Below are 22,131 nucleotides of genomic sequence, written 5' to 3'. Positions count from 1 at the left end.
TCATGTGAATTTTTCTTCTAAAATCAAGTCTTCCAATAATTTGTTAATGTGCAAAATTTAAATCAAGAAACATAAAAGTTTTATTCTGACATTGAAGTAATTGTTAAAATGTTCATATAAGATTGTTAAACGTGATCCTAGACAAAATTGTAATATGGGTGACCAGAGAGATAGCACAGTGTGTCAGGTCTTGAACTTGCAGGCAGAGCTGAAAGTATTTAGAACGTCTGATTACTCACTTGTATCCTGTATGATCTCTTTAAAACTAAAGTGGTCAATTTTAATGTCAAAAGTCATTACTGTAAGATTTTTTCCTGTCACTTAACATTTTTTCCTGTCATAAAACACTAAGTTTTTTTTCCTGTCATAAAAACACTTTTTTCTTTCTCTGTACTTAGTATGGTGGGGTCAGACAGTATTTTACAGTGACTTTATGTTTATAAGAAATGTATTTTACCTAGGCCTTTGCTGCAGTTTCTAATTTTAGTTCACATGAGCTTGTAAAAATAAAATTCTAAGTACTTAGAAATGCAGACCAGTCAGGAAATAGAATTAACAAAAGTCTAAGTTGATGATTCTTTCTAAACACTTACAGTTTTATTTATTTAGTTTTATGTGTATTGTTTGAATGAAACTTGGGGCTTTTTATGTAATAAAATATATGGCACAAACAAGGCACATAGAGAGTGTGAGAAAGATGTAGGGTCAGGAGAACTTCCTTCAGTGTGGCTCTGATGCTGTAGATTATCATTTTTAAAGAGAATCTGAATTTCTATTTTACTTTTGTTATTTTTAAATCTCTTACTTTTTAAAGTTTAGGGCAAATTTAAGTACAGCAAATGGAAAGTAATACTCATGTGATCCAGTTCTGACCTTGAAATACCAACCTGATTTCTTTTTTGTTTTTTTGGGCCACACCTGGTGGTGCTTAGGGATCACTCCTGGCAGTGCTCAGGGCGCTGGAGATCAAACCCAGGTTGGCCATGTTCAAGGCAAGCTTCTCCCCTCTGCACTATTGCTCTGACCCCAGTACCAACTTGATGAACAATATATTTGTTTCTGTGAATGACACTTTCATTAATGTCATTGAATTACCACTAGATTGTGATCACTGACACTTCTCAGGTGATTAAAAATGTTTAGTCCTTTAGGTTATTGGTTCTTGGTGTTTATTGCTAATCCTGTCTCCTGAACGGCCTTACTGAAGCCTCAGTCTCCTCTCAGATGATTCCGACATTGTTAGGGTTGTCATCTGTTTCAAATCATGTGATTAGGAATATTAGAAAGACATGAAGAGTTATAAAAATTCTCCAGGTCTGAGCCTTTGCTCTAGATATCCTCTCCTCTTGAATATAGCTATTACTTTGTTAAATAATTTAATCATTACGCACTTTAAAAGTTCAGCTGGAAAAAAATAAAAAATAAAAAATAAATTTCAGCTGAATAGGGCCAACCAGAGAGAGAGAATACAGCAGGGAGGGCGCTTGCCTAGCAAGCAGTCAACCCAGATTTCATTTTCAGCACCCCTATGGTTCCCTGAGCCCGCCAGGAAGTATTCCTGAGTTCAGACCCAGGAGTTACCCCTGAGCACCGCCAGGTGTGGCCCCCAAACAAATAAAAACAAACAAAAATAAATAAATTTCAGTTGAGAGACTAGGCTTAATGGTACTCAAAGTAGGTGACCTGGGTTTGAGCGCCACCACTGGAAGAATTATTTTCAGCTGAGTTTTAATATAAATTATCAAAAATTTTGAATTGAGAAGAGCCTGAATTAATCACACTTTAATATTGTGTGTATTTTTTAATGACTCTTTTGTGAGGTATACCCTGGATTCATGTTCTATTCAATTACTCAATTCCAAAGTCCCCCCTTTTTTTTTTTGCTTTTTGGGTCACATCCGGCAATGCACAAGGGTTACTCCTGGCTCTGCACTCAGGAATTACTCCTGGTGGTGCTCAGGGGACCATATGGGATGCTGGGAATCAAATCTGGGTCGACCACGTGCAAGGCAAACGTCCTATCCGCTGTGCTGTCGCTCCAGCCCCAAGTCCCTTCTATCTGTATTATCTATTTGAATAAATTTTAAAAACAGATTAGCCATTACTAGCTAGTAGGAGGCATTTATCTAAAAAGTTGCTTTTTTTTTAATAAGAGATCTGTGCCCTTTGAAATGCTGATTAAAACGGGTGAAATTATCATATGACAATATTGTTTTTTCTGTTTTTCTCGCACTAACTTTTCCTGATGCTTGCTTACTGATTAGGTAATATACTGTTGATGACAACCAGAAACTATAGTATTTGTGCTTTTAGAATCAAAATGAACATTTTATTTTCTCTGGTAATTTTCAGTGTTATCTTAACTGCCATTCAGTTGTTATAATTGAATTTCCATTGCTGATAGTACTTTACTTTTGTTTTTTTTTGTTTTTGTTTTTTTTTTGGGTCACACCTGGTGATGCTCAGGGCTTACTCCTGGCTCTGCACTTAGGAATTATTCCTAGCGGTATGTGGGGGAGTGTATGGGATGCCGGGGACCGAACCCAGGTCTGCTGTGTGCAAGGCAAATGCTCTACCCGCTGTACTATCACTTCAGCCCCAGTGATAGTACTTTCTAAAGATTGTTTTGTGAGAACCTTCCAAGAGGTACTCAGGGAACCAGGGGCTATACCTGGTGAAGCTCGAGAGTTCATATGGTACGCAGGAATTGAACTCAGATTGGGTGCATGCCAGACATGTGCTCAAACTTTTATACTAATTCCAGACCCTCCAAAGGTTTTTTAAATGGAGGTATAATTGACATATATAGATATACAATGCGGTGAATCAATATTTGTATAATTGCAGAATTACCACCAGAGTAATTATTTTGACAGACTGTTTTGTGTATTTAAATGCAGTATTAAATTTAATTACATATATATAGAAATAAACAACAAATTCCTCCAAGAGATAAAAAAAAACTTAGAAATAAGCACACTTTCTATGGTAACTCCAACTTGTATTCATTCTTTTTTTTTTATTTGAAATCAGAAAGCCTAAAGTAAGATTAGAAGGCCAAGGCCTCAGCATAATTTTTTCTATTTCTGTTTATTTATTTGGCCACACCCAGCAGTACCCAGAGGTTGCTCCTGGCTCTGCACTCAGGGATAACTCATAGGGGTTTGTCCAGGGGAACATTTTGGGTGCTAAGCATCAAACCCCAGTTGGCCGTGTGCAAGGCAAGTACCCTATCCACTGTTCTGTGGCTCTGGTACCTCTGATTTAATTTTAGAGACCCTGAAAATTATTCTCTTTAATAAGTTAATTTAGTATCAGAATCTTTATTTTGCTGCATTTGTTCAAGTTGAACAAGTGGTGATGACTTGGGCACAGAATATATATATATATATATATTTTTTTAAGGAGAGATTATGTTTGAAGATAGATGTTTACAGTATTAACAGAACAGGGAGAAAACATGTATTTGTTACTTCTAGCTGATATATCTTAATTTTAATTGCAACTTTGGCACAATTATGTGCTTAAAAAATATATAACTATAATTGGTTCGTACCAGAGACTTGTTTCGTATACCAACAAAGAATGAGGACCATAACAAGGCCGTGGAAAGCAGAGGCAAATATCCAGTATACGGATTGGTTTAATAGTGGAAAGACATTTGGGTAGGTTTTGATTTTTCTCTTTGTGCATGCTGCTGGGCTTTCACTGACTTTAGTTTGGTTTACTTAGGTTATCTTCATGATAAATTTTAATTTAGTAGAGCAAAAGTACTATGCCAGGTTTTCTTGCAAACTTAATCATAAAATATCTAATTTGTGATTTCTAATATAACCAATAGTTCTGTGTAAAGGAAATTGACACCTTTTACTTTTTACCTTCTTACAGTATATCAACTGCAGCAGGAAGCGCCTCATCCTAGAAGAATTACCTGCACAAACGAGGTGGGTGGAACAAAACCATTACAGTCATCTCATTTCTAAACTTTGGCTTTCAGTCAACAGTTTGGCTGTTTGTAGGATCAACCATTTACATGAGTTGACTTAAATACACTTTTTAAACATTCAGTTTGCTTGAAGTAAATGCCATATTTTACTGGACTTTTCATTTCTTTTTTCTTTTTCGATTTTGGACAACATCCGGCAATGCTCAGGGTTTACTCTTGGCTCTATGCTCAGGGATCACTCCTGGTGGCTCAGGGGACTATATAGAGTGCCGGGGATGCAGCCAATCTAGTGAACCTAGATTGGCTGCATTCAAGGCAAGCGCGCTACATGCTGTACTAATAGTTCAGGTCCTTATTAGACTTTTTGATGTTTACAGCATAGTACAGGACCTGGAGTGCAGTGGCTTAGAGCATCTGCCTTGTAAGTGTCTGGTCATGAGTTTGAATCCCTAGTGCTCTGCTGAGCACAAAGATGGAAGCCCTACTATCTGTCTGCCCTCACTAGTGCCATCAGTGATTGCTTGGTTGCTTCATAGCCAGGTGTGTGAAATCACTCCGAAAGGAGGTGCAACCCCTGTGAGCACAACCACTAGAAAGATGTGTGAGCTTCATGGGCATGGACATGTGTAGGCCCTGCAGCGACCCCTGGCAACATCAAAAGTATGACTTGAGTGTCTCAAGTAAGAGTATTTACCATGTCACGCATGTACTGATGCAGGACAAACCCTGTTGTGCAGTACCGCTGAGTGTGTGGACTCTGCATGTTGAGGTACAGCCTCCGCAAGCTTCATAGTCAGGCATGTGTGTGCTCTCATCATCGCAGCAACAGCATCAGCAAAGGGGAGAGCAGAGGGATTATTTGGGGGGAAAAATCAATGGGGTCAGAGCGGTATTGTAGCTGATAGGGTGCTTGCCTTGCATGTGGCCAGCCCAGGTTCCATCCCTGGAATCCCATATGGTTCCCTGAGCCTGCCAGGACTGATGCCTTAGTGCAGAGACATGAGTAACCCCTGAACACCACCAGATGTGACCCCCCAAACAAAAGAATTTAAAAAAATACATCACAGTTTAGGATAAGGCAGTATAGTTTTAAGTAATGTTAGTATTTTTTTCAGTTAATGTTATTCTTCTATTTCTGTGTTCTATTTATTAATTTTAAAAGCTAAGTTTGAAGGAATCATTATAGCATTATTGGAGTAAGCTTTTTATTAAAACATATGTTTTGGGGTTGAACTATAGTACAGTGGGTAAGATGCTTTCCTAGCATGCAGCCGACTCAGATTTGATCTCTGGAACTCCTTACGGTCCCTTAAGCCCACCAGGAGTGATCCTTCAGCACAGAGCCCTGAACACTGCCAGGTGTGGCCCAACCGTGACCCCTCTCCCCTAAAATTTATTTAATTTGTATTGGGGCCACATCTTGGCAGTCCTCCAGGAGTGCTCAGGGTTTACTCCAGGTTCTGCGCTCAGGGATCACTCCTGGCAGGGCCTGGGGACTATATGGAGTGCTGGAATTTGAACCTGGGTCAGCTGTGTGCAAGGCAAAAGCCCTACTCTCTATGCTATTGCTCTGACCCCCATATTAATAAAGATTTGAACAATAAGTGAAGGACACAGGCAATTAAAACTATGAAAAAATTATCTTCAACTTCACCTTTCACCAGCAAAAGCTCAAAAGAGTAGATCATGTCTGGTGAGCCTGTGAAGAAAGAGATGCTATCCCAGATTCTTGACAGGCATGCAGAATGTTGCCCTCATCCTAATAAGAATTAGATAATGTCTAACTGAACAACCTGCATTTATTTGCACTTTGGCCGGCCAGTTCAGATTATAGATTATAGGAATTTTCCTGGATAAGTTAATTGTACAAATAATCGTTTGCTGGGAGGTTTTATTGTAGAATTATTTATAATGGAATACCTGGAAAAACCTAATATATTCCCACAGGAAGGCTTATTTTTTAAAAATTAATTTTTTTTAATTGAGGGGCTGGAGCGATAGCACAGCTGGGAGGGCATTTGTCTTGCATGCGGCCAACCTGGGTTCGATTCCCAGCATCTCATATGGTCCACTGAGTACCAGCAGGAGTAATTCCTGAGTGCAGAGCCAGGAATAACCCCTGAGCATCACCAGGTGTGACCCAAAAAGCAAAAAAAAAAAATGAGATACACAGTAACAAAGCTGCTCATGCTTGGATTTCAGTTATACAATGAGGAAGGCTTATTGAATAAAGTAGTATAGAATGTGAAATAGGGAAGATATCTGTGAGATAACGTGGAACTATAGAAATACATACTTATTATTGTCCCTTTTAACTAATAAGAGAAAATAAGGAAAAAAATAAATCTGCTGCTGGTAAAAGGGAAGCATAATTAGTACTACCACAGAGACCAGTTGTTGATGTAAGCATGAATTGCCCAGTGGAGCAACAAGGGTGGGAAGAAGGCTTACGTGGGGATATCTTCATAAGTTTCACTTTTCAATTATGCAGATGCTTCACATATCTTAACAAGGCATTAAATGACAGAAAGGCCAATCCTACCACTGAATACACTGTCACTGTCACTGTCCTCCCGTTGTTCATCAATTTGCTCGAGTGAGCCCAGTAATGTCTCCATTTTTTTGAGACTTGTTACTGTGTTTGGCATATTGAGCATGTCACGGGTAGCTTGCCAGGCTTTGGCGTGCGGGAGAGATACTCTAAGTAGCTTGCCGTGCTCTCCGAGACAGGTGGAGAAATCGAACACGGCTCAGCAGGGCTGGCAGCACGCAAGGCAAACACCCTACCGCTGTTCTATCACTCCAGCTCCACTGAATACAAATAGAAAAAATTCCTAATGAATTTTCACACAATCACCAAAAAAAATTAATTAGTTTAAAAACATGATTCTTACTGTAAAACTTAAAGGGAAATAGTTTAAGGACAAAAGCCTGCAAAAACATATTTAACTGCACTTAGAAATGTTTTTGTTACTTATACTTGTGTAAATATTCTGAAATTATTTTGTGTGGCATAGGATAGCACAAATAAGTTTATTGAGTTTTTGAGAACTGGATTAATTGGGAAATACAAATATGAAATGAAGGAAAATTGAGAAATATGGTATGATATTGAATATGGTGGTAGCAATATGAACTCAAATGTTTTTAAATGTAATTTCTATCTCAGTTCCTGGAAAGGACTTTTAGTAAGAACAAATATACCCACTGCACACATTTTCATTTCTAAATACTGTTTCCTGCTAAAAGGAAATCGTGTTCCATGAGAAATTTTGGCATCCAGAACCTGGTGCCTAGAGTTCTTGGAACATTTTATTCTGTAAGGAAGTTAAGAGGGCTGAAAAGTGAATGAGGAAATGTCAGAAAGACGGAGGAGCCCTTCACTGGAAGGATTCCACAAACAAAATTCCGGTCAATTTCATATCAAAAGGATTAATGATAGTAATGAATTATAATACTAAGTTAAAAAGATATTAAGACTATAAATATATATATTTTAAAAAACATCCCAATGTGAAGAGGAAAAGTAGAGATGAAAATGTAAATGGCGATCATGTTTAAGTCACCATTTATAGTAGAATGGTGATTAAGCATGATAGAAAGAATGATGAAATTATAGAATCACAAATTGGTGGCAAGAATACTTGACCATCTCTCTTGTCTTTACTCTGTTTTAGAGAATATGTCCCGCTAGGTGGGAACATAAGTTTGAAAGGGAAGTGGAATAAAAGTTCTCTAATTGAAATTGTAGCTTCACCACTGATGATTACTTTGTGCTGACATAGTCTATGACTTAACTTTTGATTATAAAAAATAACATAAAAATAAAGGTGATGCTTATATATATCTTAGTTGCTGTGATGATCTCTTAATTAAGACTTCTAATATGTTTTGCTGCTTAAAAACATTGTTTTTTTGGGGGCCACACTGGTCAGTGCTCAGGAGACCATTGCAGTGCTGGGGATTGCATGTCTGACTTCCCCATGTGAAACTTGAACTCCAGCTACTTCCCTGGCCTGAAAAACTTTTTTTTTTAATGTAGAATGTTAGTATTGAAATTTTAAAACTTTTATAATCAGCATATCATTCGAAAATCTGTTTGTACCTGATTTGACTTTGAAATGGTCTTTTAGTATCATTTTGCTCTTGTTTAAAATTTGTTGCTCACAAGTAATTGGGTAATAGGATTTATTTGGTATCAAAAGTCGGTGGTGATAAAGTTGTATGAGGGAGAAGCTGATGGAACAAGGGGGCAGGTTATATTACGATGTTCCTAGAAGGCAGAGGATGGACTAAGAGGAAGAAAGGGGTGGGAAAGAAAGCTGCTGTCTGTTCTGGCACAGTGTGGTATTAAGTTCTTGAGTATTTTATTTTACTTTTTGGATAAAGTGAGTAAATACTTTTCCAGCAATTCTCAGGGTCACTTCTGCTGATGTTGGGGGGACTGAGCACAGCTAGGGATTGAGCCTGGGTTGACTGAGCATGGCGAGTGCCTTAACTACTGTACTATCTCTTTGGGCCCCACTAATGATTTTCTTGTTTATTCCTTTAAACTTCTTGATTCCCTTGTTTATCAGCACATCGGTTGTAAATGGTAATGATAATTGTGCCTTTGCAGTGATGTGTCCTCTTCTATGAAGGACTGTATCTGTCACACATTGGTCATTCAGTGTGGGGCAAATACTTTTCAGTTTAATTTGTTCTGCTGGGTCTTTTACTAGTTGTAACTCACATGCTGCCATGAAAAGTTGGTGGTGATAAAGTTGTGTGAGAGAGGAGCTGATGGAATGAGGGAGCAGGTTTGATTGCCATATTCCTAGGAGGCAGAGGACAGACTAAGAAGAAGGAAGGGTGGGAGAGAAATCTGCATTCTTTTCTGACACAGTGTGGTGTTAAGTTTTCAGATATTTTATTTTGCTTTTTGGAAAAAGTGAAACTTTTTCAGGGTCATGAAGTTCTAGAAGTGAAAGGTAAGAGTCCAATTTGTTTCATATACACTGCATTTTATTAATAAGAAGCAATTCTCAGAGATCTAATGACCAGACCAAAGGGCAAAGTTAATCTGCTGGTAGAACTTGGATGTCACATTCTGATTTTCTACTACCGTTTTAAATTCTTTTTCTTAATAAATTAGTTTTATGCATATACAAAATGCTGCGTTATGAACATTTACATTTTCACAACTAACCCTCTATTTTTTCCCCAGCAGGTAGAAAATAGACCAAAGTATTATGGAAGAGAGTAAGTAAAGACTAAACACATTTTGTAAATTGGAACATGTAAGAGAGACAGGTAAACGTATTTGTTTAGTAAAATTGATAAGCAAGATGAAGCTGGTATTAAAGTTTGAAATAGTTCTTGTCCTTTTTTATCAAAAATCTATTTAAGTGAAAAATAAAATAAGGGCAAGTATCAAGAATAGCATGGGAAAATATATGTTCAACAATATTAAAATAAAATTATATGCATTTTCCTAAGGATAGTAGATACATGGAACAGGAAGATTGCTCCATAGCTGAAAGACTGCCTCATGAGCAAAGGGGAGAAGGCAGCTGGAATAGAGAAGGGATCACTAAGAAAATGATGGCTTGAGGAACCCGTCAGGATGGGAGATGTGTGCTGAAAGTAGATAAAGGACCAAACATAATAACCTCTCAGTGTCTGTATTGCAAACCATAATGTCCAAAAGTAGAGAGAGATTATGGGGAATAGTATCTGCCATGGAGGCAGGGGGAGGATGGAAAAGGGGGGGTATACAGGGGATATTGGTGGTGGGGAATGTGCACTGGTGGAGGGATAGGTGTTTGATCATTGTGTGAGTATAACCCAAACATGAAAGCTTATAACTATCTCACGGTGATTCAATAAAATTAATATATATGCATATATATATGCAGTTTATATTACGTAATATATATCTTTGATGTAACGGTCACTGTCCTCCCATTGTTCATCGATTTGCTTGAGCAGGCCCAGTAATGTCTCCATCACGAGACTTGTTACCGATCTTTGATGTATATTAGGAAAATATATATATTTAAGAACTGAAATTGTGAGAGGAGAAAGGAGGTCTTCTATTTTGAAAAGATCTTATTTTCTGGGCTGAAGCGATAGCACAGCGGGTAAGGCATTTGCCTTGCACGCAGCATCATGGCCAACCTGAGTTCGATTCCTCCGCCCCTCTCGGAGAGCCCGGCAAGCTACCGAGAGTATCTCGCCCGCACGGCAGAGCCTGGCAAGCTCCCCGTGACATATTCGATATGCCAAACACAGTAACAACAAAGTCTCACGATGGAGACGTTAACTGGGCCCGCTCGAGCAAATCGATGAACAATGGGAGGACAGTGACAGTGACAGTATATATTAAGTTTATAGATGTATTACACACATGTATGTAGATAGTGGGATATGAGAGGTTTATTCTACATGTATACTTTATTTTCTGGTTTCTATAATTCCACATATTATCTTTATTATTGAGGGGAAAAGCAATTTATGGTGTCCATAAATAAATTGTTATTGTTTGAATTATCACCTGCTGAAGATCCACATTCAAATGATTTGTGTAAAATTTATAGTAAACAATCTTATAGTCCAATTTTTCATTAAAACTAATGTAGCATTTTTATACTTTTAAAAAGATGCAATATTTTTGTTTTGTTTTGGGGCCACAACTGGTGCTGCTCAGAGATTACTACTGGCTCTGCACTCAGGAATCATGTCTTACAGTGCCTGGGTGGCCATATAGGGTACTGGAAATTGAACTCTGGTCCACCAAGTGCAAGGCAAGCACCTTACCCTCTGTGCTATCTCTCCAGCCCTAAAAATGTAATAATTTAAAAATAAAAATTTAACAGTAATTATTAATAAAAGCAAATATAGCACTTTGAGGAAAAGAATAAAGATCACCCATAATCTTCTTGGTCCCCAAATCAAATATTTTTTTTGTAACTTAAGATCATAACAGATAAAATAATAATGTATACAAAAACATTTTCAGTTATTTTGTAATCTGTGTAAGTTTTGAAGGTGCTTGTAAATGAAACAGAGGCCTCTGTAAGCTGTGAGGAGAATAATTCAAACTTTAGAACCACTGATGTTCTTTATGGTCCAGTCCTCTGCTTTGGAACTTATATGGCTTTAATTATATAATATTGAAAGTAGCACCATAATAAACATCTCTGGGCCAAGGGTGTGACTCACTGGTAGAACCCTTGCCTTACGTATGTGAAGCCCTGTTTTTGATCCCAGGTACTATGGGAGAAAGGGGAGAATAAACATCTTAGTTTCAAGGGTGGGAAGTTTGGGTCAGTTAATATAAATTGTCAAATAAAGTTCTTTAAATATTGCTGTCATGTTTTGTTCCAAAACTTGTTTCATTGGTAGAATTTTTAAAACATTTCTTGTGGAAAAATTTTTTTTAAAAAGGTAAGATGCTCACTTTGTACATGGCTGACCTGGGTTCAATTCCTGGCATCCTATAAGGTCCCCAAGCACTGCCAAGAGAAAGTCCCAAGTAAAGAACCAGTTATACCCCCTGAGCATTGTTGGGTGTGTTTCTCCCCAAAATTGCTTGAGAATTTTTTGTTTTGGAAGTGCTTTGGGCTTACTCCTGGCTCTGTGCTCACTCTTGGCAAGGCATATGTGGTTTCAGGGGTTGAATCTGGGCCAGTTGCATGCAGGGCAAGCATCTATCCACTCTAGTCCCAAATTGCGTGAGTTATTAAAAAATAATTAATTTTTACTTACTTTATTAATTGATGTCAAAAGAACAGTTTGACAGTATGAGAATGATAGGGTCTGTGTTCCCTGTTATGGGAACATCTTCTGGCTTGAAGAGTCTGATCCTAGTTCTGAAGGATTGAAGGATTTATGGAGATTGAAAGTTTCAGAAACCCATTGTTAAACCTAGCCATTCCAGTAGTCTTGGTTTAAACATACCTCTTATAAAATGAGAAAAGACTGAACCATTACTATGAAAAAAAATCCAAAGAGCTGCCACTTGCTCCCTAGAAAAGTTATTAAATTATTACAGCACCATTTTAGGGCCATTTAAATATATCCTTTCTTGATACAAGTGAATGTTGATTCTTTCACACTCTAAAAGCTGCCGTTTCATTTGAGCAATCACTCACCTCTGTTAGCTTTGAGTTACTGAAAGGGTATAATGTGTGGGTAAGTTCTTTGTAAATTGTAAATCACCATACACCTCTACCATGGTTTTTTCACTTTTAATGTAAATCATCAGTTACCACTGACATTTACTTTTTAGTGTTTTATGTCAGTGTTACAGATGAACCTACTGTGTTTTGTTTAAAAATATATTATTTGTGTTTACTTTTTCTCTCTCTTAATCAAATTGGGCTTTAGCAAGGAATGAAAGCAGGTATTCAGTTGTTTGCCTTTTGCTTGCGTATCTAGTGATGCAGATCAGGCTCATAGTGGGCAATCATGCCAATTAAGGGCAACCCAAGGCCTTGGAAAATCACCAACTTAGACTCCGAGCCAGAATTTTGGTATAGTGCCTCGAGTATGAAGAAAGGAAACTGTACAGATTTCTGTATATTTTTCAGCAGGTCCATATTGTTAGAGAGAATTGTCCTCCAGTGTGGGGGTGGTTGATCTTCCTTTAGAGGGAGAGGGGTGTGAATTTTGATTCTGTGGTAAACGAGTTAGATAGCTATGTTGGGACTCCCCCCCCCCACACCTCCCCCATCCCCCACCAAAAATCATCACAGAGAAGCTGGCCAGGAACCAGACTCAGAGAAACAAGCATAACTACTAACTCTTAGATTGTACGGCAGCACTCTGTGGAGAGAACAATGAAGAATGTAGGCAGGTTTTTGTTTTTTTTTTGGGGGGGGGCACGGATGTTGCTTTATCTTGTATTCTTGGAAGGGGTGGAAAGCATGCAGTTTCTGAATCGACTTTCTTTCTTAGGTTTCACGGCATGATCTCCCGAGAAGCAGCTGACCAGCTCTTGAGCTTGGCTGAAGGCAGCTACCTCATTCGGGAGAGCCAGCGTCAGCCAGGGACCTACACTCTGGCCTTAAGGTTGGTCATGGACCTGTAATTCTAGCCTTGCTTCACTTACAGCCCTTCTTAAATGAGGGCTTTAAATTTTAAAGGCATCCAACATGTAATTTAATTTGTTCTTCTTTTCTTGGTCCCCAATTACCATTTTAATAGCTTTGGGAACCTTAAAAAGTTCCTCATGAATGGTAGCTCTTCGTAATTAAGAACTGAAAAGCCTTTAAAGCACTTTTTGGTAGCTTTTCTCTTTTATTTTATCCTTACCCCCTTTTTCCCCATCTGTCCTGCCCTGTCAGCTCCCATCTATTTCCTGAAAAAGGAACTAAGAAGAAAGATTTTTGTCACTCATAAATTAAAGCCAGTGTCATTTCTCTTTGGCTGGCCTTTGGTTGAAGCAGCTTTCTTGGGAGCTCTTGGCTCATTCCCGTCAGCTGAACTTTTCCTAGCATTTGACTGTTCTTCTCTTACAGTAGAGCACTCAGAAACAAATATTCTATTAACTCTGCAATAATAACAGAACAGTTATGTACTGGCATCATTCTTCGCTAGATTTGCCTCCAGCCAGACCTGAAACCTTATTTAATCTTCAAAACAACTGAATCTAAGTACTGCTGTCTCTACAGATAATGAAATAGAGACCCTAGAGTTTGAAGTAACTTGACCGAGGTCATATGTTTATCAATTTGTGTAGCTGATATTGGAACCCGAGCAATTTCGTTTTAGAGACTGTGCTCTTACTCTGTATGGCTCCTTCTCCAAAGGCGCGGAATAATTATCCTTTGTCTATGTTCATTCCTTCATTTGTCTATTTGTGCAAATAAACAGATGAACTATTATTAGTGTTCCTCTATTCTTTAGAAAACATTTTGAAAGATTTTCTAAAGAATACAAAAGATTTCAAAATCTTTTCAAAGATACTGAAGATAAGAGTACTACAAGGTACTCTTATTAGAAATAAAAAAAAAGTCTTAAAAAGAGGTCAAAGAAGGGACATTTCTTTAGATTGCTACAGTGAGAGAACAGAAAGTCGAATCGCTGTTTGAGACTTTTCTCTGACTATGCCTCCTTCAATCCCTGCAGTCTACAAGAGTAAACAGGAGCTACTTTAATTTCCATCCACAAGATTTAACATTATTATTATTTCTGGAAAAAAGGGAATTATGTGATTCAGCATTTTATACTGAATTTTTGGTCACTTATATTATACTTAAAGAATAGAGCTTTTTCTAGGAACGTACACATTTACATGGTCCTTATGACAAATCATCTAGAGGAAGTCTCCTTTCAGTGATAACTGTTTTTCGAGATGCAAATTGTGATATTCAGGGAAGTAGTATATACTAGAAAATCAAATATTTACTTATGTTGCCACTAAAGGAAGCGGAGGACTGATTTGAAGCAATTCACAGAATACTTTTTTGTTTGTTTTGGACCATACTCCATGGTGCTTCAGGACTATGGGGTCGTCTGCTCCTGGACTCTTAAGGTGCTGTGTCCTGAGACTCCTGCTGTGTAGCAAGTACTCCAGCCCTTTAAGCAACCTTCCTTGCCCTTCACAGAATTTTTTGATACCAATTCCTCATCTTTTTTTTCTCTTTAACATTTTCTAGTTCCCAAATTTGACAAGCATATGTTTCCAAAATGTCTGATCATCTGAATTTCTGAGGTCATTGAGCCTTAATATAAAGGTTAGTGTACTGCAACTTAAGGAAGAAGAGGGAAATGAGGGAAGGAGATACAGAAATGTCCAAGCACTCACTTCCTTTCCACTTTGTTACCCTCTTTTTACAACATCCAAGATCACATAGCTACAAAAGTGAAATTTGAACTCAGTTTTGGCTCACTGCAATGTTGAGATACTTTGCTTCTGAAGGTATTTATTGCCTTTCATAAAAAATATTTATCATCTTTCAGCCTGGCTGTCATGTGTTTTTTCCTGAATGAGAGCAGCAGGCACTCTATAGTCAAGGATTTAGTTTGGTGAAAAATACCTCCCAAACTTTAAAATTGTCCTCATTCCCTGTTACTGTCCCTTTACCCTTTGTTCCTAACTTCTTGCTTTTGTTCATGCTACTTATGACTTTAAATTTATACTTTGGTCCAGGAAATCATAATTGGAGAGCAAATGAACATCAAATTAATGAAACATTTTTCATTCATATATCAGAGGTAATATGCATTTTCCTTTTTGTTACTGAAATTCAACCTAACATTGTTAGTGGTAAAGAAATAGAGAGGGGTATGGAGTTTGTGAGTATATGTTGGTAGTAATTTGTATGCTGAAATATGATTTTCATTTTCCTCTTTTTGAACTAGATGTACAGCAGGGATGTGCTAAAAATATGAAGTAGAAGTTTTGTAGACATATCCGATACTCTCATCAGATACTTTCCCTTTCAACAAACAAGTCTCCTGATTTACTTCAATGTGTTTTGCTTTTAACATGATGCAACTCTTCATTTTGGGAGAGCCACTTTATCTATTTTCAGCTTGCAGTGCTCAGTATGCATTTTCTGAGTTAAGGGCCTTGGAACTAGGGATAAGAACAGGGACACAAATTGATACATCTGTGTGTCAAGCTCACTATGTCTAGAACTGAACCATTAGCTTTCTTCCCAAATGTACTGCAACCTCCATATTTCCTTTATTAGCTGATGACACTGTAAAATCAAGGCATTTTTTGTTTTCTCTTAGTGGTACTTTAAGATGTTTGTTCATTTAGTACCACTTTAGATCAGACCAACATTCTACCCCCATCACATGCTTATACTTATATATGTATGTATGTTCTTGAAATTAAATTTAGACTTATTATGTTTTGGAGTCATAACTTTTATTTTTTATTTTATTTTTTTGCTTTTTGGGTCACACCTGACGATGCATGGGGGTTACTCCTGGCTCTACACTCAGGAGTTACTCCTGGCAGTGCTCAGGGGACCATATGGGATGCTGGGAATTGAACCCGGGTCTGCTGCGTGCAAGGCAAACTCCCTACCCGCTATGCTATCTCTCCAGCCCCTGGAGTCATAACTTGTAATAAAAAATACTGTGCTTTTGACATCTGATGGTTAAGAGGGCTTTGTTTTTCTTTCTCATCTCATAGAGCCAAACCCAACAATATTGTTTCTTGAGTGTTCTCAAATTTCCCCTCCTGTTTAACTCTTATCCACTTTCTCAACTAGCTCAGTAACTGCCCAGGAAATCTTGCAATCTGCAGTCTTGTTTGATGTATTCTCCACAATATCAGAAATGATGCGTCTTAAAATCAGATGGTGGGGTGAGCAAAGTTGTCATGTAGAGTAGGGCACAATACTAAGAACGTGCCTGCCTACATCCATACATTTTCCCTTTTCACAGGGGCCTCCTGGCCTTCCCTGATGATCCCTGTGTATGAGGTGTTTCTAAGGTAGCGTGTGCCGGAGGTATCTACCACCACTCTGTCAATTGTAATGTCAGTCCAGATCCAACATGCCTTTGCTTTTGTTGACCTCTTGATGCAGGAAAGATGAGTGTTCCTATTGAAAGTGTATTATACAAGAGAGTGTGTAGTGCAAATAAGATACTGGCCCAGACTCCAAATGTTCATGAGACATAAAATGTCTCAAATTGGCTAGGATTTTTTCTGTTGATTTTTCACAACCCTTGGATTAGCTGTTGTTTACGAGATATCATGGCAAATATTAGCTATAAGCAATCTAAACTATTTCAGAAATTTGGTTGATGATTTTTTTAAATTAGTTTAATGTTTATTAGTGAAACACCATAGGGTACAGTTGTAGACTTATAAACTTTCCTGCTTGGGTTTCAGTTATACAATGATTGAGTACCCATCCCTCCACCAGTGCATGTTCTACACCACCAGTGATCCCAGTAATATGCCCTCCCCCTAGCCTATTCCCCCTCCGCCTCTGTGGCAGGGCATTCCCTTTTGCTCTCTGTTTCCTTTAGGGCGTTGTGGTTTGTAGTAGAAGTATTGAGTGGCCATCATGTTCGGTGTGTAGTCTACTTTCAGCACTCATCTCCCATCCCGATTGTGCTGTTCCCTTTACTTGGTGTTCCCTAAGCTGCCTTTTACCCCAGCAAGCTCTGCGACTTCCAAGCCATGGAGCAAACCTCCTGGTACTTATCTCAACTATTTTTGGGTGTTAGTCTCCCATTCTGTTACTTTATATTCCACAGATGAGTGCACTCTTTCTATGTCTGTCCTTTTCTTTCTGACTCATTTCACTTAGCATGATACTTTCCATGTAGAACCACTTGTATGCGAATTTCATGACTTCATCTTTTCTAACAGCTGCATAGTGTTCCATTGTGTAGATGTACCAAAGTTTCCTTACCCAGTCGTCTGTTCTAGGACACTTGGGTTTTTTCCAGATTTTGGTATTGTAAACAGTGCAGCAATGAACATGCAAGTGCAAATGTCATTTTGACTGTACTTTTTTGCATTTCTGGGATATATTCCCAGGAGTAGTATTGCTGGGTCAAATGGGAGCTCAATTTTTTTTGAGCATGCTCTGCGATCGTCCATACTGTTTTCCAAAAGGGCTGAACCAGTCAACATTCCTACCAGCAGTGAAGGAGAGTCCCTTTCTCCCCACATCCGTGCCAACATTGGTTGCTTTTGTTCTCTTGGATGTGGGCTAGTCTCTGAGGTGTGAGATGATATCTCATTGTTGTTTTGATCTGCATCTCCCTGATGATTAGTGATGTAGACCATTTTCTCATGTGCCTTTTAGCCATTCGGATTTCTTCTTTGATAAAGTTTCTGTTCATTTCATCACCTCATTTTTTGATGAGGTTGGATGTTTTCTTCTTGTGGAATTCGAGCAGTGCCTTGATATCAACCTCTTATTGAATGGGTATTGGGTGAATATCCTTTCCCATTCTGTAGACTGTCTTTGTATTTTGGTCACTGTTTCTTTTGAGGTGCAGAAGCTTCTTAGTTTAAGATAGTCCCATTTGTTTATCTGTTTTCACTTGGCTTGATGATGTTTTTTTCTTTATGATTTCCATAATTTAGAACTACTTCTTTAAGTAAGTATATTTTGTCTTGATATAATATTTCTCACTAGAAGAAAAACAACTTTGGATTCAGTGCCACATATAAAGAGTGAGAAATGAAAGCTGATTAGATTAATTAATATTTTAAAATTTCCTTTTATTGGTTATTGAATATATGCTAAAGAATGCTGATATTTATAATAAATGTAAGTTAAACGAAGATCATGATACTTTGTTATGTGCGTGACAAGGTAAAGAAACTGCTGTTGACTGTGGAATTTCTATATATTGCATATCTTTCCTCTTTCATCCTGCCTCTTCTTGTTCCTCATACTTAGCAAACCTATCCTGATTACCATTCCTTTGCTTTCCTTTGCAGGCTAATACTATATGTTTGTTTGTCTCCTTATATATTATATTGTTTTGGTTTGCTTAATTTTGAACTTTATAAAAGAGAATATATAAAATGTATCTTTTACATTGAAAATTATGCTCCTGAAATTCCTGGTAACCAACCCCAGTTTGTCCCTAGAACCGCATATATTCTTCTAAACACTACCAGGAGTAATCCCTAAGCCTAGTACCTGAAGTAATCTCTGAGCACTTCTGGGTGGATGTGTCCCCCCATAAAATAAAATATGTGTTTAATTCTTAACTTTCCATTGGTATGTGATAATCCATTGAATAAATCTACCATAATTTTGTTCTCCTTTTGAAGGACATGTGGGTGGTTTCTAGTTTGGGAGTACAAAAACAGTCCTGCTGTGATAAGGAAAATGTTTTCTAGTACATGATAATGCTTTCTCTGTAATATTTTCTCAAAAGTAAAATTGCTGCTTTTGTTTTATTAGGTATTTCAAAAATATTTGTGGCAGAAGTTCCTTCATTACATTTTATAATAATTTCTGTCATTTTGCTTCCTACTTTGACTTAACACTGTCAGACCTTATGCGCTAGGGTCTGGTGACTAGTGTGCATGTCTCATTCTCAATGAGGTTGAACCTCTTGTTATGTTTACTGACAGTTCGCATTCTCTCTTGTAAAATGCCTGCTCAACTTTATTACCCTTCCTTTTGTTTACACTGTATGACTTTTTATTCATTCTTCCCCTCCTACCCCCATTTTAATTTATATTATAGTTTAGGCAACCTGGTTGCAATAAATAGTATTAACACATATGATATTGAAGTGCAGCCTTGCTGCATCTTCACCACCACCGAAGAGCCCCAGACACTGCATCAGTCTCCTAGGTCACTTTCCCCTCCCCTCTCCGTTCATCCCTCTACTCTCGCTGCACTCCACAGGAATCTCAGTTTTGTAACTCATTAGAAGTCATTTGCTCTGAGTATAAGTAGAAATAACTGCATCTATGATCTGTTATTATTATTTTTTTTAAAAAAATATATCTGGTGTGTCTACTGACATTTTGGTTTAAAACTGTATTATAATTTTCTCTCTATATATCTGGTTTGGCTACTGACATTTTGGCTTAAAACTGTATTATAATTTTCTATTTGATCTTCTTGTTTTATTTTTTTAAACCATCTTTATTGAGGTGCTGGGATTTACAATACTGTTAATCACACTTTCCATGCATACATCATTCCAACATCACCAGAGAGTCCCCTTCCCTCCACTGATACCCCAAGGAGCTCTCTTAGCTGTCTTATAAGAAAAAAATAATTTATAAATAAATCTTGTCCTGATAGCTGTTAACTCATTTTTTTACCTTAAAAACATGAAAGGAGGTGAATCATAAGTGAACATTAGGATCTCATTTAGTATTCTTTCTAAGCTGTTCATAATAGTGTGGAGTGCTCTTGTTTGTACTCATTCAAGAATTTTTTTTAGTATAAAAAATTCTAATTTATATCAACATCAGGATTAAAGTTACATATTACTTTGAGTTCTTACTAGGCTCTCAATCAACATTGGTCTCCTTTAATAAAAAATACCCCTCTCACTGTGACCTGAAGTGCTAAATTTGTTCAGTTTCACTAAGAAGAAAAATATTCTCTTGTATGTTTTTATTAAAACTAGAAAAGAAAAGGGGCTGGAGCGATAGCACAGCGGGTAGGGCGTTCGCCTTACAAGCGGCCAACATGGCCAACCCGAGTTCGATTCCTCCGCCCCTCTCGGAGAGCCCGGCAAGCTACCGAGAGTATTCATATGCCAGACACAGTAACAACAAAGTCTCCAATGGAGACGTTACTGGGCCCGCTCGAGCAAAATCTATGAACAACGGGAGGACAGGACAGAACTAAAATATCAGTATCCCAATGGTGTTATCAAGGACATGTGATGTTTCTCTTCGTGGCTGCTCACACATCAGCTACTGTCTAAATATAACTTTCCATGTTGTTCAAAGGTGATGTCCTGTGAAGTTCATGTTCCCTCCCCTCCCCTAACCCCCCACCCCTCCCCTTTTCCCTCTTCCCCTACCCTACCCCTTGCCTCCCTTTCCCTTACCCTCTCCCCTTACTCTCCCTCCTATCACTCCCCTTTTCTCTTCCTTCCTTCAATTTACTTCTTTATTTGTACTTATTGCTGCAAGATGAAACTACCAAACTTTAAAAGATGGGTAAAAACTGATCCTTCTCAAACTCCTGCATAAAATTTAGAAACAGGAAAGGGAGACTTCCAGAACCAAGTAATGAACCAAATACCCCCTGGTTCTAAAACCAGACAAGGACAAATCAAAGAAAGAAAACTATAGACTGTCTCTCCTGAATACAGATGCACATATTCTCCAAAAACATACTGACCAAATGAATTCAACAGTGCACTAAAAATATACACCATAAGCAAGTGGGATTTATTCCAGGGACATAATATATTGGTTCAACATAAGACATAACCTTATGATAATATTAATAGATGCAGAAAGATCATGTGTTAAGACACGATATTCTTTTATGGTTAAGAAAAACCTCAATAAAATGAGCATAGAGGGAATATACCTCATAAAATAGGTTATATGTACAAAAAACCCTCAACCAACATCTTTCATTGAGATGAGTGCTGGTCTGTAATCCTGAGTTTATCATGATGGGATATGAAAGGTGAACACTGAGACAGTGGTGGAGGGAAGTAGACACTCTGGTGGAGTGTGTGCTGAGGAAATGTATGCATGAAACCCAACCATTAACAATATTGTAGAGGAAATTTAAAAATTGAAATAAAAATGAAGTTTAAAAAAGTTATGTTATGAAATACCCTCCCCCCCCCTTTGGCAGCTAAGCATCCTTTTTGCACATTAAACAGTTTTTAACTTTCTTTTCAAATTTTATTTGCACGTTTGGCTTTCTGCATGTTATTATATACTGCTTTTTATTTTTTTAATAAAAGATGTAGTTAGTATACCAGTTTATCCATTTTTAAAGCATAGAATTTAATGGACTTTAGAGCATTAACATTATACGACACAATTTTAGAACGTTCAGTTGCTCTCAAATGAGACTTGGTACTCATTTGTAGCCGCTCCTCAGTCACAGGAATTTGTCACATTTTCCCACTTTTGTCTCTGTAGGTTTATATATCTTGGACATATGTAATATTTGTTCTTTTGTGGCTGACTTTTTTTCTTTTGGCATGTTTTTGCAGTTCATTCAAGTTGTTGCATGATTCCTTCTTATTAAAGTATTTAAATATATTCACATTATTTCTCAGCGAGTACATATAGTCACATTTTGTTTATCCGTGTGTTATTTGGTTAACATTTGCATGGCTTTTACTTTTTGGTTATTATGAATAATGCTACCATAAATAATGCTGTGTATAAGTTTTAATGTAAACATATGTTTTTCCTTTCTCTTGGATGTATACCTAGATGAATTGCTAGATCATTTGGTAATTCCATGTTTAACATTTTGATTGACTGCCAACATTTTCTGAAGTTATTCGTCGATTGCCTCGAGCAGGCCCCAGTAATGTCTCCTTCATCCTAGCCCTGAGATTATATTCAAGGCTCTTTAGGAGAATGAGACCCATTATTGTTACTGGTATTTGGCATATTGGGTATGACACAGGGAGTTTGCCAGACTCTGCCGTATTCTGAAGTATTTTTTAAAAAAACCATTTCCCAACCCTAAGGTTTAATATCAAGTGCTGGCAAGAGTGGAGCAATTGGAGCCCTCACACACTTGATATTA

At 37.7% G+C, this 22,131-nt stretch overlaps 1 protein-coding gene across 3 annotated transcripts in view; it reads left to right on the top strand.

Annotated features, from left to right (window-relative positions):
• Nucleotides 1–22,131, top strand: part of CHN1 (chimerin 1) — a 190,028-nt gene that overhangs the window by 50,226 nt on the left and 117,671 nt on the right. Inside the window, exons 3-5 of one of the 3 annotated variants that reach the window (XM_056110491.1) lie at nt 3,889–3,944; nt 9,153–9,187; nt 12,887–13,000. In XM_056110491.1, coding sequence (XP_055966466.1) covers nt 3,889–3,944; nt 9,153–9,187; nt 12,887–13,000 — 205 coding nt within the window. The remainder of the gene's footprint in view (nt 1–3,888; nt 3,945–9,152; nt 9,188–12,886; nt 13,001–22,131) is intronic. The other 2 variants (XM_056110492.1, XM_056110493.1) reach the window with 2 other exon arrangements.

Source organism: Sorex fumeus, unplaced genomic scaffold (genome assembly GCF_029834395.1).
Source record: "Sorex fumeus unplaced genomic scaffold, SorFum_2.1 ptg000009l, whole genome shotgun sequence".
NCBI lineage: Eukaryota > Metazoa > Chordata > Mammalia > Eulipotyphla > Soricidae > Sorex > Sorex fumeus.
Note: the sequence above shows the minus strand (reverse complement) of the source record. Positions and strands in the feature narration are given on the sequence as shown.